The sequence below is a fragment of the Lontra canadensis genome, unplaced genomic scaffold, assembly GCF_010015895.1.
Source record: "Lontra canadensis isolate GAN:19392208 unplaced genomic scaffold, GSC_riverotter_1.0 scaffold76, whole genome shotgun sequence".
In the NCBI taxonomy this organism is placed as follows: Eukaryota; Metazoa; Chordata; class Mammalia; order Carnivora; family Mustelidae; genus Lontra; species Lontra canadensis.
Window position 1 is genome coordinate 6,271,025 of NW_022631070.1, and position 27,989 is coordinate 6,299,013.

General features: G+C 43.1%; 1 protein-coding gene across 1 annotated transcript; it reads left to right on the forward strand.

Annotated features, from left to right (window-relative positions):
• On the forward strand, positions 1–27,877 carry LOC116881719 (aldo-keto reductase family 1 member C15-like). The gene is made up of 9 exons (XM_032881703.1): positions 1–30; positions 558–628; positions 2,923–3,061; positions 17,110–17,276; positions 18,091–18,208; positions 19,100–19,162; positions 19,455–19,457; positions 19,998–20,120; positions 27,836–27,877. The coding sequence occupies exons 1-9, from the start codon at positions 1–3 to the stop codon at positions 27,875–27,877; spliced, it is 756 nt and encodes a 251-aa protein (XP_032737594.1).
• Positions 27,878–27,989: the final 112 nt, after the last annotated feature.

Here is a 27,989-nt window from a genome sequence, read left to right on the forward strand (position 1 = left end):
ATGCTCCGTGAGCATTCTGCAGACTTGCAGGTGAGCGGGAGGGAGCCCACCGATCTACCCAGCCCACCTGGGAGGGCAGCGCCTTCTTATCCTCCTTTGGCCAAGACCACTTCCCTTCCACCCATCTGAAAGCCTTCTGAATGAAGAAAACTCTTCTTATCCTGTCCTGAGTGGGATCAATAACAGATGGGGAGACCCTAAAAGACAACCTTGACTGTTTAAAATGATTACTTGCCAATACTTCAGCGTTGTTTACTTTAGGCTGAAATATTTCAGTTTTCTTCCTCATGGGGTTCTCTGTGAATTCTACCCGGGGCTGGTGAACTAGAACGTGCTAATAGGTGAGGTTTGTTCTGACAATGAATCTGAGATGGGCAAGGCTGGATGAACATTTTACCAAGCAACGCTCAAAGCTGGTTGCATCCCTCCGAGCAGCTGACTCTTAGGGAAAGACTCTTCTCTTTACTTGTGGGACACAAAGAGCCCTACATGTGTCCAGCTCCATGCTGGAGGCTGGGGATGTCACTGTCGGGAGGCCATAGCCCCTGCCCTCCTAGATCTCACTGTCTGTGAGAGATGCAGGTGCAGACAGGCCAACAATCACGGGGTCGTACGACAAGTACTACAGGTAAGTGTGAGCATAGTTAGCTAAGGACACATGAAGGGGCTCCCTACCTAGTTAGGGTTGTCCTAGTTAGCTTCTGGGAGGAGATAACACTGAAGCATACGGAGGACGGGTGAAGACTGGCAGGCCGGGCAGAGGAAGCCTTCTAAGGAAGAGGTTGGAGAATGGCATATTCTGGGAACTGTAAGTAGTTCAGGAACGTAGAATATAGAGCACAAGGGGAGGAAGGGCAAGGCATGGGGCTCATGAGGTCCATCATAAAGAGGCTGCGTCCTAAGGAGTAGGTAGTTCCTCTTGAGGGCAATCGTGAGAGAAGTCGTGAGGGACAAACAGGAATGTCTTCTTTGGGAAGGACAACTCAGCTGCTCTGTATATATAGACTGGGGAGGGTAAGCCCCTAGCTGGAAATCTTCTGCCCTTCAGAGGTATCCACGTGGTTGGGCACCTTTTGTTGAGAAAACCTTCCCTTCTCCTGAGTTACCTGGACCCCTTTGTAGAAAACCAATGGACTGTCCTAGCGCCCATCTCTTCCTGGCCTCCATGCTGCTCCTTTAGTCTGTATGTCTATCTTTCCCTTATAGCACACTGTCTTGACTTCCCTTTATAGGAAGTCTTGATAGAAGGGAGTGTGAGTCCTCCAAACTGGTCCTTTCTCTACTGTTGCTACTGTAATTTTTTCACTTATCCACGTAAATTTGAGGGTCGGTTTGTGGATTTCTAGAAAAAAGAAGTGCTGATAATTTTTAGCAGGATTGTGTTGAAACATTGTTGTTTCATTTGTTGAAACAAATGAGAAACATTTTGGGAAGAATTGACCTCTTAAGAATGTGAAGTCTTCCAGTCCATGCACACAGTATTTCTCTTCATTTATTTAGGTGTTCTTAATTTCCCTTGCCAATATTCTATATATATTTTAGCATACAAATCTTACACATATTTCTAGATTTGTCCCTAAATATCGTGTTTCCCACATAACAGTAAATGATACTGCTTAAAAATATATCAATTTCTGTTTTATTTTTTAGTATATAAAAATACCATTGACCTTTTGGATAGTAACTTTGTATTCTGTGTCCTTCTGAACTCACATATTAGTTTTACTAGTTTACAGATTGTTTTTGGAATATCCACTATGGATAATCATGCTCTCTGTGCATAGAGACAGTGTTATCTGTTTGATGCAGATAGTATATAAAAAGATTTTGCTTTTTATCCAGTCTGAGTGTCAGTGCCTTTTGAGTGGTGTGTTTAAACCATGTATATCTAACATAATTGTCCATGGGCTTGGAGTTTAATTCACCGTCTTGCTGTTTGTTTTCTATTTGTTTTATCTGTTCTTTGCTCCTTTTTTTCTCCTGTTCTGCTTTCTTTTGTATCAGCACTCCGTTAGTTATGTTGAGCTTCATTATTGTCTGATTAGCTTACACCTTTTTTTTTTTTTTTTTTGGTGGTTCCTCCAGAATTTAAGATCCTACTCTTCTAGAGTCTGTGCTGAATTCCACGGGTGTTCAACAAAGATTCCCTACTCTGCTGGTTAGAACCCAAACATACCCTCGCTCGGTGCCATCTTGGAATTACTCAGCCCTTTGCTATCCACTGTATTTGAGTGCTTTTGTGGAGTTTCACATCTCAGCATTTGGTCAGACAGCTGAGGGGCCTCCTACGCAGTCTTTGTTTAAAAAATTCTGTTGTCTGCTAGTCTCTATGCTTTTATTTTTTTTCCTAAGTTATTTTCCTCTTTTTTTTTTTTTTTTTCTTTCCCTGTCTTTCATGCTATAGCATTTCCTCTAAGGACCGGTAATCCGCCCTACGGGGTGGTAGGCAGGGCTCTATCCCAGTGTAAATGGGGACCCTCAGGAGTAGTAACAGTGAGACTTCTCTCCAGGTCGGCTCCCTTTGCAGAGAAAGATCTTTCGTTCTCCTCGCGGGGGTCACTCTCGGATGGCCCAAACGATGAAGTCCTCCATGGCGGAGGGAGGCCGGCAGCGTCTGGGAAGGCACTTGAGACCGTGCATTTTAAACCCTCCACTCCCCTCCTGTTTGTTAGTTGGCCCTTGGACTCATTTCCTGTGTCCGGTGTACAGTGACCAGGAAGACTGTTTCACCCAGCGGTGGAGAAGTGGACTCTAACAAAGAAGGCTCCCAGGATGGATTCTGCCCATTAGAAGCCCTCGTGGGTGATTTGGAAGGCAGAAGCTATTGTCCAATGGCTTTGGGTCATGTGCTGGGAGGTAAAGTCACAGGTGGCAGGCTGCAGCCTCTGGCTTCCGAGGTGACCACGGGCCTTTGTGACGCAGAGGCCGCATCCAGGGTACCTCCTTGCAGCCGTTCTGTGCTATGAGGATCAACTCAGTGGTGGGTGTGATGGCTCTCGTGTCTGGGGCCCTGCAGCCGATGGCAGTGGGTTCTCCACCCCTGGGTGGCACAGCTGTGGAGGTGTGTTCTTGAACTCCAGAGTTGCCAAGTCCACCTCCTGAAGGCCAGTTCTCTGACTGGTTCCCCCCCGGGGAGCATCCATTCTTGGGGCCATTTCTGCAGATCATGTCGAGATCCCACTTTCTGGCCCTGCTGGTGCTTTTCTGAGCACCCGATTGTTTGCATCATTTCTGCCCAGAACGCACACAACAGTTTCCATGTCTGGCTTGGAACTTGGCTAGGATGGAATTTGAGCTCATGGGTGAGGCAGGGTTCTGAGGCTGCAGAGACACGGACACACTCAAGAGTGTGTGCGCTGTGCTGTCTGTCCCCTGATTCCCTTCCCTCTGCTGCACAGGAAGAAAATATAAGTCGAGTCTCCTTTCCAGGTTTTAAAATCAACAAAAGTAAGACCCAAATACTTAGGGTTAAAAAAGCCTCTCTACTTTACACCGCTGTCCACTGCTTACGTGGTGGGTAGCCTTGCACATCTTACGTGTGTTTACGTAACACGGACACCCTGTGTGCCTGTGTGTACCCAACACGTGCATACAAAGCCCATATGTCTGTATAGAGCCATGCTGCGTAGACACATTACTCCGAGTGTGCCCTTCCCACATGGGCCTATCGCATTCGTTTCACGGCTCCCCTGTATGGTTTGAACTGCGATTTACTTAAACCGCACTTTACTGATATGTTTGTATTCACTTTTTTGTGACTATTTTTACACACAATGCAGCGAAGCATACCTTTGCTTCTCTTTGGACATGTGTAGGTATTTCTGCGAGATGGATCTTACAGAAGTGAGATTGCTCGGTCAAAGGAAAAGAGCACTGTAAGCTTCAGTTCCTGTCACACGCGGCCCTTAAAGGCATGGTCACAACTTGGCCCTTCCAACAACAGCCAGAGACATCTGTGCAATGTGCTCATCTTGCACGTGTTGTCCTATATATTGTTTCTGTAGATACTCCTTCTGTGTTCCTTAGTCAGGCTTTCTCAATATGGTGTCTTTCCAAAACTCCAGTCTAAGTTACCGGGACAAATCTGTGCTACTTCTTTTTCCTGTTTCATTACTCTGCTTTAATCCTTGTTCATTCTTCCCTCTTTCTTCTCCTGTCTCTAAATTTGTGTTGTGATCCTTTCTGAACCCCGCTTTTGTTGTTTGTTTTTTTTGTGTGTTCGTTGGCTTGCTGGGCAGTTAGCCTTTTTTTTTTTTTTGCCTGTGATTTTGTTTCGTTAGGGAATTTGGCCTGTATGAGCTCTGTTTTATAAAGTTTCTCCTTTTCCCCTAACACGTGGCCGATCTGATCAGGTGATGTCAGGACATCCAGGCACACAGGCCCTGGGCTTCTCCAGCCCACTCACCCATTTCCAGGGTTCCTGGCTACAGCACGGAAGGAGCCCCAAGGACTCCCCCAACCTCCTGAGGGAACCTAGAGTCTGGCCAAGGGCTGAGTGTCCAAAGCCAGCAGGGCAGGGGCTGGGCGTCCTGGGTGAGTGGGGTCCTTCATGCTGTGGGCCTTGTTCTTTTCCTTCACTGCAGTGAGACGGTCCCTGCCGTGTGTGTCTGGGAGAGGAATTTAAGGCTTGGTTCTAGTGACCCCAGTCCAGGTTCCTGGGACTAAACACCTTCTCAAATTCAGTCTTTATCAGGGCTCTGCTTTGGACAGCCAGGGACTCACCCAGATGGGTAGAGTCATATATAATGACGAGGGAGCAGAAGGCAAGCTGAGGGCAAAGCGGAGCTGACACCCCACAAAGGACCCCCTTAAGGTACGATATATATTACATCCCTCAGGCGCTCCTGACTGTGTAAGAACAAAGGCCAGGGAAAAACAAATGGTCAGCTGATAAAGATCCCAGTCCTGTAGGGCATGAAACTCCACTGTGGTTTGTCACTGTCTTAATGACTGACAAGAGAAACAAAACCTTACTAATAGTCAGACCTCCCGGAACCTACAGACTCAATTTCCTGGAGCCCTAATGTCACCTTTGCCGTCAAAGGACAGAAAACCCTACAGGATCAGTCACCTCACGCAACCCCAGTGCAGCCCTTTCTGCTTACAGGTCCTGTCCCCGTGCTTTAATCAATACACCTTCTTGCACTGAAAGTGTCTCCAGAATTCTTGCATGACCATTGTGCTCAACGATCCCACATCGTATAACATCCTCAATTACACTGTTAAATTAACAAAAGTCAACCAAGTAATTCAAACATCCAATTGGCTTTATTACCGGAATCATAAATCGGGTAGCGCCCCAGCCAGTCCGTAGAGACTGGCACATAATGGAAGGTTTTTGTAGAAGGAGGCTGGGGGAAAGAAAGTGACCAGCAAAAGAAAAGGATTGGTCTGGGTGAGGCCCTTTCCAGGAGGAGAAGGAGGAGAAGCGATCCTAGCATGCGGATGACTCCACCCCACAAAGACGACCTAGGGTGGCAGACCCACAGCCTCAGACAGAAAAATCCCCGAGGGACCTGTTAAAAGTCCCTGAGGGAGCCCCTTGTTGGGGGACTGCTAATAGGTTCTGTATGAAGGCCTCGTCTGGGAACATATCTACATGACACCGTTTTGGACCTGTGGTTTGTTTTCATTTCTGTTTTTAACAGCACGATACATTTTTTCAGACTTTTTCATTCCCCAACTCTGAACGAGCCCTAAAACTGAGAAAGCCCAGCCACCGGAGGCCGATCCGGGCTTAAGGGTGCTCTTGAAGCTGGCGTGAATGTGACATACTTTGGGATGATGGTAATTACAGTTAACACTTAACCACGTTGTTGTAGCATGGATAACACATCTGGAGGGTCTCTGATGACATCTCCCTGAAGTACACCACTTCGGCATAAGGATTGTTTGGAGCTGAGAAGCGGGCACAAGAGTGGCTCTCTGCCAGCCCAACCCCACCAGGAAGGACAGCAGGTTAATCACCAGAGACACTTCCAGACCCTCATCAGCCTGGAGACTGGGGGAGTGAACACACAGCCCCACTGACTAGCATTTACCTCCCCTTGGTTCCCCAGAGGTTCCCCTACATTTCCCTCCCTCCCTTGTCCCTGTCTTGTCCCTTCTTTATGAAATGTACTGTTGTTCTGCTAAAATGCTTTCTAAGCTTGAGTTCTAACCAACCTTCCGGTTCCTCATTCCTGAGTCCCGCCAGGTGGACGATGTCCCAGAGAATTTACAAGGGTGAAGAGAAGAAGTTACAACAATCCCCCCCGCCACGACACACACATTCTGTCCATGTTAGCGAACATCACCACTATTTTTAAAGCATTTCGATTACGGCTGAATATTCAGCTCTTCTAAACACTCATGCTCTGTGGTTAGAAGATGACCAGGAGGCGTCCAGTCATCAGGACTGAGCAATGTGACACACCCCTGTATTAATCTATCTAGCAAACATCTTCCGGGCTCCTGGTCCATGCCTTGCACTGAGCTCAGCAGTAAGGATGAAATCTCAAATGGTGAACGAGTGCTCACGTGATATGAAATCTGCCTCACGTGAGGCACGGGCTGTGAACCGCAAAGCTAGCACCCAAGTCTGTACTCACAGTTACTGTCCACAGCACAGGATCTCCACCACGGTCCTAAGCGCATCTATGGCTCTGGGAATTGTCATCGGCGAAGAGGCAGGACAGTGTCGTGGACAAGCGCATTGTTTTTAAATCCAGAAGATAACAAAAACACAGCCTTCTATGTCTACCACACAAAACCATCTCAAGGATCTTGCAGGCACTGATGCGTCCTCGAACATGCATACTTTACGAATCAGGGAGCCGAGACCAGGTCACACAGGTAGGAGGTGACAGAGCCGGGATGTGCCCCCGGGCCATGTGGCTCACTAGCTTCTGGTTCCGGGAAAGGTAGCCCGTCACATTTCTGTTCTGCCCTGCTTATGCCACTGAAAAGCAGGGGCAGCTAAAAGGAAGCAGACTGTGTGGGACCCAGCCCTGCGGACTCACCCGTGGGCACAGACAACAAATCAGGAAACGAAGCAGAGAAGAAAACTTTCTCCAGCTTGGGGACTAGGAATGGACAGCACCCAGAAAATTGCTTGGCAGTTTCTTGACAAGTTAAACATATGTTTGTCATAGAGGAATTCTGTTCTTATGTATTGGAGGCATCTACCCAAAACAAATGAAAAATTACGTTTAAGACAGAGTTGGACACAAACGTGCATCACGGAATGCTTATTTATAACAGCCCCGAAGTAGAAGCGATCCAAACACCGTTAGCGGGTGGACGGAGAGACACAGTGTGGTGCAAACTATCATGGGACACTTCTCAATGTTGATGAATGAATCTCACAAATATTTTGGTGAGTGAAAGAAGCCCAACATAAAGGCTACGTATTTATATAATATTTGTGGGAAAGGCCAACCTTGGCAAGCAGGAGGGAGGTTAGAGGTGGTGTCGAGCTGGGGTATGGGAGAGAGACTTGCCTTCCAGCGGGCACAGGGGGATTTTTGGGGGGTGACGGAAGGTTTCAGAAACAGGATAGTGGTGATAATTGCAAAACTCTATGTATTTACCGAAACTCCTTGGAAATACATTTAGAATGGATGAATTTCATGATGCATAAATTATACCTCAATAAAGCTGCTGGAAATATCAAATAGAGCTATTGGTACTACTATTCCTGTCGTTCCAGGATTGAGCTAAGCTTCCTGTGGCAGGAAAATCAGGAACGACGATGGTCCTAAGTACAAGCACCTGCCTTGCAGACCGTACTCTTGGGTTTGGGGCAAGAGACTTGCTCTCCTTACGAGAATGTCTCATGGTTACTCTTTCTTGGACGCTGGGGGCCTCCTCTTTTTTTTCATCTCATGCATTGTAACAAGGCCTGGGAAAGAAGAGAGCTCAAGGGTGCTGAAATCAGCTTGCATTTTGGTATTAAATGGTCAACTCCCCCGTCTGAAGTCTGAGTGTCTTCATTTTGTGGCTTATCCTCCAGAAACCAGCACAAACTCCATGATGTAGGCTCTTAGGAGAACTGTGCTGAAGAAGGTGGGATCCTAGACCTGTCCCCCACTCTGCTCTGTAAGTCCCCCACTCTGGCTGGTGGGCTCGTGAGAAGAGAGACACCAGAGCTCGCTTTCTAGTGTCACACAAGGATGACATGTGAGGACAAACGAGTTCTTTTTATATTTTGGATATTAACCCTGTATCGAATTTGTCAATGGTTTCCTCTATCATGAGAGGAAGCTTTTAGTCCAGTGTGGTCCCACTTGTTTATTTATTTATTTATTTATTTATTTAGTGGCTTGTGTTCTGGATGTCATATCCATAAGGCAACTGCCAAGACCAAGGTCAAGAAAGCTTTTTTCCTTATGTTTTCTTCTAGGAGTTTTATGGTTTCAAGCCCTACATTTAAGTCTTTAATCCATTTGAGTTAATTTTTGTGAGCATTGTGAGACAAGGGTCCAGTTTAAATATTTTTTTTTGGCTCTGGTATCCAGTTTTCCCAGAACAATTCATCGAAGAAACTGTCTTTTCTCCATTGAGAATTCTTAGGTCCCTTGTCGAATTTAGTTGTCTATATATGTGTGGGTTTATTTCTGGGCTCTCGATTCCTTTCCATTGGTCTATGTGCTTGTTTTTATTCCAGTACCATACTCTTTGGATTATTATAGCTTGGTAATATAGTTTGAAATCAGGAAGTGTAAGGTCTCCAGCTTTGTTCTTTTCCCTCAAGATTGCTTTGGGTTTTTTGTTTTTTGGGGGGGGGTTGTTTTTGTTCTCATGGGTCCATACAAATTTTACAATTGTTTTTTCTATTTCTCTAAGAAATACCATTGTAATCTTGATAGAGATTGCCTAGAATCTACTTTGGTAGATTGGTACTTTGGGTGCTATGGACATTTTACCAATAGTAATTCCTCCAATCCATGAACACAGGATATGTTTGCATTTATTTGTATCTCATTCAATTTTTTTAAAATCAATGTCTTATGGTTTTCTGAGTACAGATCTTTCACCTCCTTGAGTAAATTATTTCATAAATATAAGATTGTTTTTGATGCTCTTGTAAATGTGATTATTTTATTTATTCATTTTTGGGATAATTCATTTTTAATGTATAGAAATGCAACTGATTTTGCACATTCGTGTTTGTATCTTCAACTGTACTGAATTTGTTGATTACTTCTAACAGTTTTTTGGAGTCTTTATGATTTTGCATGTATAAGATCATGTCATTTGCAAACAGAGACAGTTTTACTTCCTTTTTTTCTGATTTAGATGCCTTTAATTTCTTTTTTCTTGTCCAGTAGCTCTGGCTAGGATTTCCAGGACTATATTGAACAGGAGTGGTGAGAGTAGTATCCTGTTTTTTTCCTGATCTCAGAGGAAAAGCTTTTGACTTTTCGCCATTGAGTATGATGCGAGCTGTGGGCTTGTCATATATGGCCCTTTTATGTTGAGATATGTTCCCCCTATACCTAATTCGTTGAGAATTTTTATCATGAATGGATGCTGAATTTCATCACATGTTTTTTCTGCATTTAGTAAAATGGTCATGTGATTTTTATGTTTCATCTACTAACATGATGTATCACATTTATTAGTTTATGTATATCAAACCAAACTTGTCTCCCAGGGATGAATCTCTCTTGATCATGGAGTATCCCTTTAATGAGCTGTGAATTTGGTTTGCTAATATATCCTTGTGAACTTTTGTGTCCATGTTCATCAGAGACACTGACCTATAGTTTTCTTTCCTTATTGTGTCCTTATGTGGCTTTATTATAATCAGGGTCATGCCGGCCTCATAAAATGAGTTTGGGGGTGTTCTGTCCTTTTCAATTTTTGGGAAGAGTTTGAGAAGAACTGGTGTAAATTAGTCTTTACATGTTCGATGGAATTTGCCTATGAAGCCATCTGTTCTTGAGCTTTTGTCGGGAGGTTTTCAATTACTGATTTGATCTTTATCCTCATTATTCATCTGATCAGGTTTTCTATTCCTTCATGACTTGTCCAGTAGCTTGCTCTTTTCCAGGAATTTATCTGTTTCTTCCAGAATGTCCAGTGTGTTGATGTGGAGTTGTTCATAATGGTCTCTTACAATCCTTTGTATTTCCATGGTATCTGTTGTAATGTCTTCTTTTTCATTTATAATTTTACTTAAGTAGGTTCTCTTTTTTATTGGTTAGTTTACTTAAAGTTTTGTCAATTTTGTCAACATTACTCTTAAAGGGCTGGGACCCCGTCTCTTTGAAATGAAAATATCAGAGCAGACAGGTTTCTGTCTCTCTGGGCACCTTGCTCCGAGCTATAATTGCCTGTTGTCATAGAGCTTTCATTTTTCCTTTAGAAAAAGTCAATGAACTAGCCCAGATGGTTGTCCCAGTTACTACACAAATTTAGAATTGAACTATACAATAATGCATTGCAAATGGTGGTATTAACCCTCTTACCTGAGGACAAGCTATCATTTATCTTGAAGATATATCTGCTTGTTTATATAAAAGGATGAGATTTCTTTCTATTTTTGTAATCTCATTAGCAGATTACCTGTGAAGTTCACTGCATTCTGGTTTATCCAATAATAAAATCCAATAATAATATTCATCCAATAATCCAATAAATCCAATAATAAAACCATTTGCTCTCTTTTCTGCATGCATGGAGAGGAGTTTTCTGTGTTAGCAGGAGATTTTGCTTTTAATTTTTCCCTGAACATTACTGAAGAGAATCTTGACAGTCCGTGTCCCAAAGAAGGTAAAGGAAGATTGCCATATGATGTAACCACAGACCCATCATTTCTACTTCAGTGTACATAATAAATGACACAGAGCTACTTTCCTCTTCCAGAGTCCTCACTGGGAACTATCCAGTAATGCCCAGGGACATGGACACGTGGAACCCCTTTGTTCTCTTTCCTACCCTCATCTGAGTGAGCAATGCCAGCGTTGGCTCCCAGAACCATTTGGAGAGTTGAGAAACCTCTCCTTCCTATAGAAGGCTAAAGGCAATGCATGGCATATCTCATTAGTATGGGGCATTGCATTCTGTAGGAAACCCCAGAGGAGTTGAGACTTTGACCTGCCTCTATATTTGGTTTCAGGAATTTCTGCTTTGCTGCTCTCAGAAATACCACCCTATCCCTCTTCCAAAAATCCTGCTGACTCACAGTGACCAGAGACTTTTGATGGCATGTTAGAACCGCTGAAAACACAAACCTAGCCTGTCTGTGCTCACTCTGAGCCACACAGGTTCTCTCTTTCAATACCAGCTTTTTGGAAAGAAGCTCCTAAAATGAAGGCCATTCTTTTTAAAATCATTCTGGTTTTTTTGTTTTGTTTTGTTTTTGTAGTTGCTTTATAATGTTTCTGAGGCTGGTGTCCACTTTTCCAGGAGACAGGAAATGGGTGACTGTCCAAGGATCTCTGGGTACACTTGAGTTTTTAGGGCTTATAGTTTAGTATGTTTGCCTTTGGCACAGGGACCAGAGAAGGTACAGGAAAAGCATAAATGGCAGTTCTAGAAGTACTCTGGAAATGGCACAGGGAAGGGGTGAATGCCCTGCAGATACTTGGATGATTGAGGGCCGGAGCTGGGGAAACCCTCATCTCTCCCATCCCATGGTGTGCACGGCTGCACAGAGGCAAAGACCTAGAGCCACAGTGGAGAGCAGACTGGAAATGATTTCTGTGTGAATATGCGTGTGAGCAAGTTAATAGTTGTGTTGAGCAAAATCCTTCCTCAAGAAAATATATCCGTACAATCTTTTTCTTTTAATTGTAAGATTTCTCAGGGCAAATACACTGTGATCCTGTAAAGGGATATCCACATCTCATTCTCGTCTTTGGGGCTAGGTTAGTTACCCACTGAACCCTCACAGCAAGCAGCCTCCTCCAGTGAACAAACACACTTGTTCCTGCGACAGTTGGGCTGTGCTGGCCCTCGGCCGCCATGATGGACTAACGTGCTTGCATTGAACTGAAACTCTCCTCCATCATAAGCACTAGATCACGAGGTCTCTTGCGAAATGGGCAGAGTAAAGAAATACATTTCGTGGTAAAACAAACCTCTTGTTGACTCCAGCAAAGACTGTTTTTCTCAGCACATCTTTTAACCTCCTCAGGCCCAGCACTTTCCTATAACTTCCAGAAAGCTATCCAGCTGTGTGTCGTTCACTAATCCCGACTCTGCCTCTTTTCCTGAGGGACTGAGTCAAAGAGAGGACCACTCCTTCCTACCCCTTCCCCTAAGGCTTTCCCACACAGCTCGATTTCGTGTGGGCTGCGTGGGTCTCCCTTCTGGGCATTGACAGCTCCTGCCCTGTACCATTGAGTCACGCATCCGAGCCTTGCCCTCCAGTGGGGAAGAAGACAATATCCTTTTTTCATTTCTTGTTTCCCTCTGTCAGTTTTTCCTTCCAGTATCCATCTCCCTGAGTTTTGAGAGAGAAGCAGGCATCCGCTGTTTGGTGCATCATGGTTTCTTTTTCACCTGGCAGGAACGTGATGGTTGACCATCAGGGAAAAAGTTCTCTGCTTTATCAATTCTCAAGATGTCTGGATTCAGTGGAGGGGGTTTCTCCAAGGTGAGCCCTCTGCTTCCTGGGCTACCACATCTCCTTCGTCAGGTGTTTGCTCCTCACACTGGCTTGTGTCTGTCATCCAAAGAGCCCCGGACTCCCAGCTCATCACAGTCCCCCAAACCTTCATCCCTGAGCTCTGTCCCCCCTACTTCTTGAGCATGGCTTGCTCTTGCTCACTTTGGAAGCCCTCCTAGTCTTATTGTTTTCCACCCCCTCACTTTAAATCTGGAGGTGTCTTCGGGTCTAAAATGAGTTTCTTGTAGGCAGCATATTGATAGGTTTTGTTTTTTTATCCATTCTGATACCCTGTGTCTTTTGATTGGGGCATTTGGCCCATTTACATTCAGGGTAACTATCAAGAGATATGAATTTAGTGCCACTGTATTGCCTGTAAGGTGACTGTTACTGTATATTGTCTCTGTTCCTTTCTGATCTACTACTTTTAGGGTCTCTCTTTGCTTAGAGGACCCCTTTCAATATTTCCTGTAGAGCTGGTTTGGTGTTTGCAAATTCTTTCAGTTTTTGTTTGTCCTGGAAGCTTTTTATCTCTTCTTCTATTTTCAATGATAACCTAGCTGGATATAGTATTCTTGGCTGCATGTTTTTCTCGTTTAATGCTCTGAATATATCATGCCAGTTCTTTCTGGCCTGCCAGGTCTCTGTGGATAAGTCTGCTGCCAATCTAATATTTTTACCCTGGTATGTTACAGACTTCTTGTTCCAGGCTGCTTTCAGGATTTTCTCTTTGTTGCTGAGACTTGTAAGTTTTACTACTAGATGACAGGGTGTCAACCTATTCTTATTGATTTTGAGGGGGGTTCTCTGCACCTCTGGATTTTGATGCTTGTTTCCCTTGCCATATTAGGGAAGTTCTCTACAATAATTCTCTCCAATATACCTTCTGCTCCCCTCTCTCTTTCTTCTTCTTCTGGAATCCCAATTATTCTAATGTTGTTTCATCTTATGGTGTCACTTATCTCTCGAATTCTCTCCTCATTGTCCAGTAGCTGTTTGTCCCTCTTTTGCTCAGCTTCTTTATTCTCTGTCATTTGGTTTTCTATATCACTAATTCTTTCTTCTGCCTCATTTATCCTAGCAGTAAGAGCCTCGATTTTTTATTGCACCTCATTAATAGCTTTTTTTATTTCAACTTAGTTAGATTTTAGTTCTTTTATTTCTCCAGAAAGGGCTTTTATTTCTCCAGAGAGGGTTTCTCTAATATCTTCCATGCCTTTTTTGAGCCCGGCTAGAACCTTGAGAATCATCATTCTGAACTCTAGATCTGACATATTACCAATGTCCATATTGATTAGGTCCCTAGCCTTCGGTACTGCCTCTTGTTCTTCTTTTTTTTTTTTTTTTTTTGTGGTGAGTTTTTCCGTCTTGTCATTTTGTCCAGATAAGAATACATGAAGGAGCAAATAAAATACTAAAAGGGTGGCAAAGACCCCAGGAAAATGTCCTTTAACAAAATGAGAAGAGACCTCAAATCAAGGGGGGGGAGAAAGGGGTAAAAAGAAGTTCAGAAAAAAAATTTAAAAAAGAAAACAAATAAAGAAAAAATATATAAAAGAATATATATATGTGTGTGTGTGTATATATATATATATATATATATGACTGGTGACTAGAACAGGGTCATCCACTTAATTTTGGTCTCTTAAAAGTAACTACCTCCCAAAATCTTAAAGAATGAAAAACATATATAAGGGTAAACACAATGAAGGGATGGAATATGACTATAAAGATGAAAAAAATTTTTTTAATTTCTAAAAAAGGAGTTGATAAGGTAAGTTGGTTGGGAGAATAAAGAAAAAGAAAGTGGAGAGAATTTGCTCAGGCTGGAGACTAGAACAAGCCCAGTGCTAGATTTGGGGCATATTTTGATCTATTAGAAGAAGTTGTACCCCAAATTTTTTAGAAGAAAAAACCCTATGTGTATACAAAAAATAAAGTTAGATACAATGAAGGATAAAATATGACTATAATAATGAATGTTCAAAAAAGGTTATTTTTTTAATGAAAGGTATTGTTAAGATAAACTAGTTAAAAAATGTTAAAAGAGGAAAGGGTAAAAGTTAAAAAAAATTTAGCAGAAGAAAAAAAGTAAAATTTTAAAAAATTAATTAACTTTGCAAGACTAAAGAATCACAGGGAGAAAGCCATGAATTCCATGCTTTGCTTTCTCTTCTGGAATTCCGCTGTTCTCCTTGGTAAGTGAACTTGGTCTTGGCTGGATTTCTTGTTGCTCTTCTGGGGGAGGGGCCTGTTGTAGTGATTCTCAAGTGTCTTTGCCCCAGGCGGAGTCGCACCGCCCTTACCAGGGGCCTGGCTGAGTAATCCGCTGGGGTTCGCTTTTGGGAGCTTTTGTTCCCTGAACGCTCTCCGTAGAGTCCGGAGGACGGAAGTGAAAATGGCGGCCTCCCAATCCCTGGCCCAGAGGAGCTGAGTGCTTGGGACCCCACTCCTCAGTGCGCCCTCAGAGAAAAGCGCTCAATCACTCCTGTCTCCCTGCCCCCCTGCCGTGCTCCGAGCTCAGCCAGCCTGTGACCAAGCATCTCTGTCTCTGGCACACAGCTCCACCTGGAGTCTCTGAAACCCTGCAGATCCCTGCACTCTTCAGGGGTGTCTCCCCGGATCTTGTGGGGACCCCACTCACAGAGCAGTGGCCTGTGCCACGGATTACAGTTCAAGGTAACCCCGAGCTGAGAGCTCACTCCTCAGCTCTGTCTCTGTAGCCAGCTTCTCCGCTCTAATACCTGTGAGCTCCGCGACACTCAGACACCCCCATCCTTCTGTGACCCCACGGGACCTGAGACCACGCTGTCCCAGCATGGGCTTCACCCCGGTTTAGCCTCTGGAGCGACATCCCTCAGCAGAACAGACTTTTAAAAGTCCTGATTTTGTGTCCGTTGCTCCGCCGCTTGCCGGGAGCCGGCCCCTCCCCCCGCGGTCTATCTTCCCGTCGCTTTGGATTCACTTCTCCGCCAGTCCTACCTTTCAGAAAGTGGTTGATTTTCTGCTTCTAGAATTGTTCCTCTTCTTCTTTTCGATATCCTGTGGGATTTGTAGGTGTTCGCAATGCTTTGATAAGCTATCTAGCTGATCTCCTGCTACCTGATGTCGTCTCAGCTGCTACTTCTCCGCCATCTTGACTCCTCCCCTCAACACACCTTCTTTACCTGATTACTGAGAGCCTCTCTTCAGGCAGAGCTGTGGGTGCTTCTGGTTGGAAGACTTTGAGTGAGTGTGCAAGGATGGGTTTAGTGCAAGCTCACAGAATAACAACTGCATCTCAATGAGGGGCATCATGCAGTATATTTCTCCTTTAATTCTCTCTCAATCTCCCTGAAAATCACCCATTATTTCCCCTGTAATCCAACTGGTATATGGATTGATTTTTTTTTTTTTTTGTCAGCTTTACTGAGGTGAAATTCACAAAAGTGTAAGATACTTAAACTGCATGACATGATTATTTAATATATGTGTACATGGGAGAATATTCATCCCATCAAGTCTAACACATTCTTCACTTCATGTCTGTATGCCCTCCCTTTCTTCTCTGGTGAGAAAGTTTATCTTCTATCCTCTTAACAAATTTCAGTTCTGCGGGACAGTGTTATCAACATAGGTTACCAGGATATACATGAGTTCCTCAGACCTTGTTTTATAGCTGAAAGTTGGCACTGTTTTACTAATGTCTTCCCATATCCCCAACACCGGGCCCCTGGCAACCACTTTTCTACTTTCTGTTTCTAGGAAATGTAATTTTTTTTTGCAGACCCCCGCATATAAGTGACACCATGCAGTATTTGTCTTTATCTGTCTGCCTTATCTCACTTAGCATAAATGCCCTCAGGGTTCATCCATGTCATTGCAAATGACGGGATTTCTTTCTTCAAAGCTGAGTCATATTCCATTGCGCATGCGCACGCGCGTGTGTGTCTGTGTAAAGAAATATACATATAAAAAAATCTAATATATATATTTATATAATATAATTGTATATATTAGATGTATTAGATTTTTATATGTATATATGTATATATGTATATATAATTATATTATATATATATTATATATAATATATATTAGATTTTCTTATATATATGTATATAAATTGTTTGGATGGAGAATGGCTATAATGGCCTCATTTTTTATTCTAAGCCAAAAATACATGCGGTCCTTTTTACCCTGTCTTTGTCTTCTGTAACTATATCTATGTACATCTATATCCTTAGAAGTTTTCTCTAATGTCAGAAGTTTTCCTCTTAGTTACTCCCATACAACGAATTCTTTACTGAATGAGATTTGATGTTCCATGGTCCCTGGTGAAGCCCATTTCACTAACTCCTCTGAGATGAGAGGTCTGTGCCCCCCAACTATAGCTTTGTTACCAAAGCTTGCATCACTCCTGAGGAGAGCAGGGCACATGCAGAAACAGCTGGCCAACATGCCATTAAGGAAATGCATTGTTTCTCTCTGCATCAGGTGGATTACCAGCCCTCCTAATTCATATTTTATAGGTTTCTAAGAGCAAGGTCAATGAGGCCACCAAAGTGGTGACTGACGTAGGTTTCTGTCACTTTGATGCAGCACATGTATATCAAAATGAGGAGGAGGTCAGCAAGGCCATTCGAGAGAACATTGCTGATGGCACTGTGAAGAGAGAGGACATATTTTACACCACCAAGATCCTGTGGGCCCGTGACAGGGAGTTGCTGCTAGATACATTATCTTGAAAAACACAAAAAACCACCTTTGGTTTTGGTTTGAGTAATTTATGTACCTTCTCACATTGTAAGGACCCACTGTAGAAAAACAGAGAACGAAAAAGACTTACTGAGCTCGAAGCAGGTAAGAGGCAGGAGAGCAGACCCCATTCACACGTGAAACGTGATTGGTGACACATACAGTCTTTATCCATTGTATGGCTCGGCTGAGCCACCACGGGTGGGGCCCCTCCTTTTACTCTTCAGCAGATTCTGTCAGGATGAATCCACATGTGGTTGACCTGGAATTCACAGAAGAGAGCCTGGCTCAGAAATACACTCTTCAAGTCAGCGTTGAATTTCCCGAAATCTGTAAAATGTTCTTAGGTGGAAAAAGGTGCTTCCAATGTTGAGACAACAGGGGTCTCTACAGAATGATCCTATGAGTGTCTCATCAGGGACACCCTGCTTCTGGAAAGTGGCAGAACTGTTTCCAGGCAGATTCTGTTCCCTTTGCCTGGCACTTCCTGACTCTCCCTTCAGAGGTGACTTTTCTGACCCATGAGATGTTGGGCTGCTCTCCCTGACCCATCCAAGTTCATTCAGTTTTCCTATCATCACTCAAATACAGCTCCATGCCCTGAGGTACCCCAGTCACACCAACTGTTGAATTTAGTCCCGGCGTTTCTTACTTCTAGACCACTCTAGTGGCTTGTTATTTGCTTCTCAATCTTGTAACTGAGATGCTTAATTTTGGTCCCCAAATATGTGATACCACTTCTTTTGGTCACTGATGCTTTGGACTACTTTCCATCACCTGGAATTGTTCCAATCAGCCCTGGAAAGATCTCTGAAGGCCCTTCAGCTGGACTGCATGGATCTCTTCATTATCTGTTTGCCAATCGCTATGAAGGTCAGCTTCTGCTTTTCCTCATTATGCCCACCCCTGATGCCATGCCTCGTTACCTCCTTCCCGCTAGCTTGTCTGGGTTCTGACTGAGAGGTAGGCTTGGGTATGGTGCACAGAATTGCTTCATGATTTGACTCTCTTTGACACTTCTGTTATCTCACCACTGAGATTTTTTTTAATCTGTACCCCATTACCTGCAGAATGCTTGAAATTTAATGATCTCTTTGTCTCCACCTCAAAGAGTCGAGGACGGTGCCCTACATGTCTATGTGATGCACTGCTGTCTGTGGTGACTTAGTGATTAGTGTCCTCAAGAATGTTGAGTTATAACTGACTGCAGAGATATGATGGGAAACCCCCACCTCTGTAGGGGAGGGTCACTTCCATGTGGACCTCTTAGCCCAATCATGATGAGCTACCTTGGGATGGTCCACACTGCACCCCTGGGCTGCTTTGGGCTTTGCTGATCCAACCTCTCATCAGAGAGGACGTCCACTGACTATGTCTGGTAACCTCACCATCTCTTAGTTTATCGTAAACTGAAGCTTAAACACATTAGTAAAGGGGGTTGTTATCATCTAAACCAGCCTATCCTTGTGAAATCAATTCCAACAATAAGAGGACCGATTCTTGGCAAGGTTTAGGGGTGTGTGTGAATAGGAGGGGGGGTACTTAGTTACAGTCTCCAGGTGATTCTTGTTCTTCTCTGCCCCCCATTTCTTCTCCACAACACACAATACACACCCACATGCACAAATTCACACATACACTTTGATCACTAATCACAACTTTTTAAAGATCATGTGACCCAGCTGCTTAGGCACCAGAAACTTCATTCTTTAAAAAACCTTCTTCCTCCTTCTCTCTCCTCTCTGTGTTCCAGACTGGGGGGAGATTATGCCCAAGGATGCCAATGGGGAGGTTATTTTAGAGTTGGTGGACCTGTGTGACACGTGGGTGTAAGTATGGCCACTAGACCTGAGAGGCGCTATGTAGCAAGGTAGGGGCCGCTAGGTGGGGAGTCAGGAGACATGGGTTCTGGCTCCATCAATGGTCTGCCCTCAGACAGGTGGCTGAGCCTCGACGTACTTCAGTATTCTCATCTGTACAGCAAGGGAGTTGACCAGGATGGCCTCTTAGGTCTATTTTTAATCTAATTTCTGTGGTTCTATATGGGGTTTCTTTGCTCCATGGATCAGGTTGAGCCTGCGAGCCCCATAAAGGGGATTGTCAGCAGCAAGCTCAAAAGGAGGTGGAGCTCTATCTGCGACAAGTAAATATACCCACAGAGGGAGGGAAGGGCTGCTGTCTGACTTAGCAGAAGGGTGGGTTTTAGGAGTAAAGCCTGCCCTTGTGTATCCCATTCCATACTTTTTTTTTTTTTTTTTTTTTTTTTTTTACCATTTAAGGAGAGAGGAAGCAGAAGGACTTTCCCTTGGTGGAAAACCTGAGAGTTCCTCTTTGCCCTAGACTCTGGTACCACCTGTTAAAGAACTATTATGGGCCTAATGGCAAAACAGGTGCCACGGAAGAGAGTGGGGAGGGGAAGGGGAACTTAGAAGCTTCCCAGTGTCTATTTGTTGTCCTGGTTGTGCATGTTAATGGACTCAAGGAAGTAAAACGTGCACACAGCGATAAAGAATCATAGGAAATAATATATATAAATGGTAAAACTGGTTCAGTCAAATCATTATATATGTTAAAAACAGATTTCCTGTTTTTGAAAAGTTCAATGTCAAATGCAAGGGCCAAAGTACACTAAGGATTTGCCTCACATTTCCCTACACTCCAGACCATGGAGAAGAGTAAAGATGCAGGTTTAACCAAGTCCATAGGGGTATCCAGTTTCAACCACAAGCAGCTGGAAATGATCCTGAACAAACCAGGGTTCAAATACAAACCTGTCTGCAACCAGGTGAGCCCACAGTCCACCGGAGACCGCCTTGCTTCCTGCCCTTCACACCCTCTTCCTTAATGTAGGGGACCCAAATTTCTGGCTTGTGTCCACTGAAGAGGGGATTGTTCCTTTTATCGCAAGAAGAAATGCCAAAGGAGGAACAAGTTGAGGGGACTGGGTAGGGTATGATTTCCTCTGAGACATCCAAGTGGGAGATGCTGAATTTGGCAAACAGCAGTGCTGATTTGGAGCTCAGGAAGTCGGTCAGGGCTGGAGGTGAAGATTTTGGAGTCCTTGCTTTATGGGTGGTAATTAAACTCACAGAAATGGATTAGCATTTCTGGGGACAAATTTCCAGTTTATTCTGGGAAGGATGAACTGGAGAGGACAGAAAAGTCAACAATTACTTAAGGATCAGGCAAAAATGCATTGGTTAGGAGACTGAATATGAGTTGCCAAGTAGGGAGAGAGAACATGGTAGAAGCCAAAGTGGAGGGTTGAAAATGTTTGAGTGTGTCATGGGGCACAGGGGTGGGGGTGGTCTTGGTGAGGAGCTGCCAGTCCAAATAGGGATGAAAAAAACCACTGGACTTCATGACGTGGACTGCTTGGGAAAGCCCACAGGAGCAGTGGCAAAGCAGTGAGAGAGGACCTGAGAGGAAAAGCAAAGAAGTGGAGAGTGAGGAAAGGAATAGTCATAAATAAAAGAAATAATTTTTAAAAATAATGTCCAACACCCAAAAAACAAATAATCCAGTCAAGAAATGGGCAGAAGACATGAACAAACATTTCTCCAAAGAAGACATCCCAGTGGCCAACAGACACATGAAAAATGCTCAACATCACTTGCCAACAGGGAAATAGAAACAAAACCATAATGAAATACCACCTACACCTGTCAGAATGGCTAAAATTAACAAGACATGAAACAACAAATGTTGGCAAGGATGCAGAGAAGGGGGAACCTACTTATTCTGTTGATGGGAATGCAACATTCCCAGAGTACAGCCACTCTGGAGAACAGTATGGCAGTTCCTCAAAAAGTTAAAAATAGAACTACCCTACGACCCAGCAATTGCACTACTGCATATTTACCCAAAAGATATAGATGTAGTGATCTGAAGAGGCACATGCACCCCAATGTTCATAGCAGCAATGTCCACAATAGCCACACTGTGAAAGGAGCTGAGATGTCCTTTGACAGATGAATGGATAAAGAAGATGTGGTATATATATAAAATGGAATACTACTCAGCCATCAGGAAGGTTGAATACTTACCATTTATATTAATGTGAATAGAATTAGAGGGTATTATGCTGACTGAAATAAGTCAATCAGAGAAAGACAATTATATGGTTTCACTCATATGTGGAACATATGAAATAGTGCAGGGGATCATAGCAGAAGAGAGGGAAGACTGGGAAGAAATCAGAGAGGAAGAAAAGCCATGAGAGATTCTTAACATGAGAAGGTTGCTGGAGGGGAGGTGGGTGGGGAGATGGGGTACCGGGTGATGGGCATTAAGGAGGGCATGTGATGTGATGAGCACTGGGTGTGATATGCAACTGGTGAATTACTGAACACTACATCTGAAACTAATAATGTACTACATGTTGGCTAATTGAATTAAAAAAAATTCCATATGCTGCCAATTTTCAAACACTATTGATATTGTGAAGCTTTATAGCCCTTTTGTGAAGGAGCTTGAAAATGAGGCAGGAAACCATTCACAGATTTATATTCTTCATATTCAAGGAATCTATTTGCAGAAAATAATTAAAAATGTGTTAAAATACGTCCTTCTGCCCTTCCTTCCTTCCCATAGTCTTCCTCCTCCTCCTTCTCTCTCTCTCAATTTATTTGTGAAATAAACTAAGACTTTTTTCGTTTAAATTTTTCTATGGAATTGGTTTTACTGACTGATCCCTGTGTTACAATTTGACATGTTGCTCTGTCTTTTGTGCTTCCTGTAAGCTGGAAGTTAGGTCTAAAGCCATAATCATACACATGCCATCAGTAATTCATGGGTGTTAACAGATGGGATGTTTTCCCACCCAGTGCAGTTGCTGTTCTTATCCATGAGCAAATGGTCACCATTTTGGTCGGCAGAAGCATCCTCCTTCTCTTTGTCTTCCCCATCTTCTTTACTCTCAGTACTGTAGATGTTCTAGGATCCCTTTGTAGCTTTTGGTTCAGACCAGGAATCATCCAGCTTTCTAAGAAATCTTGGTTACTTTTAGTAGGAGATGGCATGTAGAGGCCACAACCTGAGCATAATGGTCTGTCGTCATTTTAAACACTAATTAAAAAAAATAAGAAGTGGGGCACCTGGGTGGCCCAGTCAGCTCAGCCCATACTTGATCTCAACTCAGTCTTGATCTCAGGGTTGTGAGTTCAAGCCCTGCATTGGGCTCCACATGGGGTGAAGAATGCCGTGTTCCTCCATAACAATACTAACATCACAGTTTACAATTGTGTTAGGATAAAAATAAATAGAATCCAGGCTGGACTCATTATGATGCAGTCATTATTAGTAGAATCCTTTTTTCTCCTGATTTTGAAAAGAATTAAAGACAAACCATTTTCACAGGCCCCCCAGAAGTAGAGTGGACTGTGGGAGCTGTGCCTTCTGTGTCTAATGAGGGAGTTCACGAGGCAATTTAGAGATAAGGGGAAAAAGATTTTAGTTACAGAATAAGAATTTAGTTTTGAAAGAAATATCATAATACTGATTACTGAACAAGTATTCTCTTAAGTTATAAATTAAGAGGACAGTAATCACATTTTGTAGGTATGATAATTTAGGTGTACATATTATCTCCTCAGCATACTGGGAGTTCCTTAATAGAGGGACCCTGTGCTGTCGAAGGAGCTCCTTATATGTTTGCTGAATGCATGCATAAAAAAATTTCAAAAGGCCGCAAAATCCTCCCTGTGACTGTTCTCACCATCTAGAGGCTGATTCCACCTGGAGATGAAGTGACCACAATAGTTGAACCCCAATACTTACCTTTCTTGTAAAATGCGACCTAGAACAGGATCTGCGGCACTTTGGAGTTTGTACTGCACGCGCGCGGGCACTGCACGTGCAGGTGAACTCTGCTCGGGGCTCGGGAGCTTCAGTGCACATGCGCGCTGGAGTACAAGGTGGGAGGGATGGGAGGGGGGGAGATGTGGCTGCAGACTTGGGAGATTTTAGCCTGGCGTTCCTGCCTACCCAGAGAAAGCCTCTGGGAGCCTGGGAGGCATAATTGACAAGTTCATGTCCCTCCATCTCGTTCAGTGCTGTCGATTATCCTCATAACCCATTTTCTGGAGAATACTGACCATGACCTATCACCATTGACTCCACCAGAATTTCTCACTTCCAGGGCTCAGAAAGGACTTCTGTTCATGGTGGGGGGATTAAAAGCAGTGCCTGTGGCTTCAGGCTGCTTGTCTGTCTTTCTTTCTTTCTTTCTTTCTTTTAAATGAAATAATAAAGACTTCAAAATAAGCATTTTTTTCCAGATAATTAAAATGATACATAAAAATTACAGAAAATTGGGGAAATAAAGACAAAGGATAGAGAATACAGATAACCTATAATTATCCCATTTAAAAACACTTAACTTTTTAAAAAGTAAAAAAAGAAATTTAACTTTTGATGCATTTTCCTTCACGATTTTCCTATACATGTGTGTGTTTATTTATAAAATTGAAGTAATCCTCAACATACATACTGTATAAATTTTTTTAGTTAGCCTAAGTCTTTTTCTAAGATATTAAAATGTTATTTTAAAAGTTCCACTATTGTATTTGGCTTGCGGTAAGGCGATGCATCTCAGTAATTTATTTAATTTCTCAATCATCTGCCTGTGTTTTGGCATCGTGATAAGTTCTTGTGTATTTTTGCCTTTCATCTGTTTACTCATGCAGCACACCTTATTGAACATCCCTTATTTATTGTTTTATTCATAAATTAGATGAGAATGAAATTAAAGTGAGAAATGTCTTGAGTTTGTAGTTTAGTGAAGGAAGAATTACTTGAGTGAAATAAGGTGTATTTGGTTGTTAGAAATGGGTAAGCGGGAGATAATTCTTCAGTCTCTCACATTTCTGTACTCCTCAGAAACAGAGGCACTGACTGCCCTTCATTCCACAGTATTTTTTTCAAGAAGTTCATACAGCAAATGGTCTTGGAATATAGAGATCGTGAACCCTACCAGAGAAATGGAAGGCTGTTTACTGCCTAATAATACTAAGAAAATATTTCCTTCCAGAGAAAGGGCAGGGATGTTTAGTGCCTACTGTCCCTGATCCAGGTTCCCTAGACTCAAGATTTTTCTCCCATAATTCTACCCACAGTGTTTATGTATCACCTGGTCCCCTTCACTTCACCTTGTGGAAATGGGGGCTCAGCACAACAAACCTTTCTGTGGTAAAGATTTTTTGCAATATATACATCTATCAAATCCTCGTATTGTAAACCTTATGCTTATACAATGTTATATGTGAACCGTGTCTCAACACAGCTGGAAAAGATGCTGTTACTTTAGCTTATAGCTTTTACTGGGAGTAATAAGCTGTACTTCTTCAACCAACATCCATGAAACCAGGGCAAGCTAATTTATTAGCTTGCAAATCCATCCTTGATGGTTCTTGACAGGGATTTGAAAAAGAATGAAGTAGGGAAGGAGAATTGTAGTGGTGGAGAGAGGGAGTGTTTGGTGCTATTACAATATGGTTAGAAAAGATTGGACTGAAGAGGGGACTCTAGAGCAAAAATTAAGGCAAGAGAGTGAGCTCTATGGAAATGTGCGAGAGGATGCCTGGACATGAACCAGAAAATGCTAAGGCCAATAAGAAAGAGTATTCCTGTAATATTTAAGTGACAGTAAATGGACTGGAATGTCAAGGAGGAAGAAGATCCTGTTTCAGGGCTCCATGGAAAAATTAAGATAAGAGGTAAGCCTGGGTGGCTTGGTTGGTTAAGTGTCTGCCTTCAGCTCAGGTCATGATTCCAGCGTCCTGGGATTGAGTCCTGCATTGGTCTCCTTGCTTAGCAGGGGACAAGCTTCACACTCTGCCTCTACTCCCCCTGCTTGTGCTCTCACTCTGATAAATAAAGAAATAAAATCTTTTTAAAAGTTACAAAATTAAGAAATAATGTTGGCTTAGACCATAACATGAACAGTAAATGTGGTCAGAAGTTGTTAGAATATGGATATGTTTTATGGGTAGAGTCAACAAGGCTGTCTAACATATTGGACATATGGTGAAGGGACAGAAGAATCAAAGTTGACCCCAGACATTTTCAGTTAAGGAACTGGGAAGAAGGAGTTGCTATCTTCTCAAAGGAAGATGATGTAGGAGCGGCATATTTTTGTGGGAGGAAAACAAGCTCAATTTTAGACATGTGTGTTTGAGATACCTATTAGATATCCAAGTGAAGAAACCATGCAGACAGTTGAACATACAAGTCTACAGTTAAGGGATAGATCTAGACCAAAAATATATATTTGGGATTCATCAAAATACATTTGCTGCTTAAAGTCATGGAAGGAGCTGGTCAGAAACTAGATCGCATGAGTGAGTGTAAAGAGAAGCACCAGGAGGGATCCCATTAAGAGGTGTGTAAGGAAAAAAGTGGAGGAGACAGGAAAGCAGGCTGAGAAGGATGGTCCAGTGAGGTAGGGGGGGGGGAAAGGAGGAGATTTTTCTGTTCTGGAAGCAAAGAAGGAAGAGTTTTAAGAAGAGTCAGATACTACTAACAGTGTAGATAAGACAAGGACTGAAAATGGACCACTGGATTTGGCAATTGACCTTATTCAAGGTCAAGAGCAGTTTTGTTTTATTTTTTCTTTTAAAGATTTTATTAATTTGTCTGAGAGAGCACTGATAGGAGGAGGGGCAGAGGGAGAGGGAGAAGCAGGCTCCCCACAGAGCAGGGCGCCTGATGCTCATAGGAGCAATCTAGTGAAGCATGAACATTGACGACCCAGGAGAGGATCAGATCTGCTGGAATCGTGTCCATATCAGTTTTCTGTTGCTGCTATAACAAATCACCACAAACTCTGGACTTGAAACAACATAGATGTATTGTCTCACACTTCTGGAGTTCAGAAGTTCAAAATTGGGTTCAATGGGCTAAAGTCAAAGTGTTGGTGTGGCTTTATTCCTTCGTGAGGTTGTAGGGGAGAATCCATTTCTTTGCCTTGTCCAGCTTCTCAAAGACACCATCTTCCCTTTTCTTGTGGGCTCTTCCTCCATTCTGCAACGCCAGCCTCATAGCATTTTTGAATCTCCTATTTATGCTTCTGTACCCATGTCTGACAGCAACCCTGCCCTGTCCCACTGACATTCGGCCTCCCCAGATATTCCAGGAAAATCCCCTCATCCCATGATCCTTAATCACATTTGAGAAGTTCCTTTTGCCACACGCGGTGGCATATTCACGGGCTGCAGGGATTGGGGCATGAACATTTTTGAGGCCATTATTCAGTCTACTGCATTACCTCTGTGCTTAATTTGAGGCAATTAAGCCCTAATTTCCTAATCCTTCCAATAGAATAATTATACCATCAGGTTCCAAGTTCTGAAGCTCTAGAATTTTGCCCCAATATCAAGTGGAAAGCCACATTAATAATAATAATAATAAAAAACTTTCTCTTTTAAGGTTAGCATCATCTTGACCCCATTATCTTACCTACTTCTTGGCAACACTCCCTTTGTTCTCTTCATTTATAATTCCTTCCCAGGATGTGTTGACATCATCCTTGTTCATGCAGATGATGCAAGCTTCTCACTTTTCTTGATGTTCTCAACTCAAGAGAGTCTCTCCTTGTACTGAGATCCCACTTGTCACTAGCCCCATGATGACTGCTTTAACTATAGCATCTGTGAAGCCCTCATGCTGACGTGTTCCACACCGGTCCCTTCTCTTACCCTGTGGTTTCCCCTGCACCTCCATCCATCAAGTTCTGATGACTCACAGGAGCAGCCCGTGAGTCCCTTCCCTTTCCATCCTTCGGCTCCCATAGGAGATGACACATTCAGATTAGGCTAAAGGGATACACTAAGTTGAAATTTATCAGATGTCATGCATTCTTTCTACATTTCTTCCTCCTGGCTCGTTCATGTCTTCATCTGTCCTTGTATCAACCATACAAGACAAGTTTGCCTATAGCCAAGACAATTGCTCTGCTTTTATTTTATCTAAAGCTGAGACTCCAACCCCACCAGAGACTCTTAATCTTCTGCTCTGTAGTAAAGCCTCGGTGTCAGTACGTTGTGAAAACTCAGCACACAGTTCCATGTGAGGCTAAGGTTGGAAACTGCTAGTCTAATGATCATGTTCTCAGTTTGCCTTCCTAAGACCCATTTTACCTTAAATGATTGAGTTAGGTCACTCTTGTTGATTCCAATTCCCTTGACACATAAAGGCTTTGGGAAGAACACTGGCCAATGACAAATGAGAGGAACTGTGTTGGGGGGCTTTTAAGGACTTGGTGCCATTTCTTTTTATTTTTTTAAACTGGTTTATTTTATTTTATTTTGTTTTATTTTATTTTATTTTATTTATTATGCTCAGTTGGCCACTGTATAGTATATCATTAGTTCTTGATGTACTGTTCAGTGATTCATTAGTTGCTTATAACACCCCGTGCTCATCACTACATGTGTCCTCCTTAATACTCATTACCCTGTTACCCCCTTTCTCTCCCCCGCTTGTTCCCACTTCTTAAAACAGGTGACCCCTCTCCTGCTGCTGGCTGGTCCTGTGGAGATGTGATGTCTGGATCTGCTGCCCTGCCCACACCCAGCTCAAGGATGATGCCGATGCCCAGAGAAGGGAAGAGATCAGAGAATATCAGACAAGACCTGGACTCCCATGGATGACACCC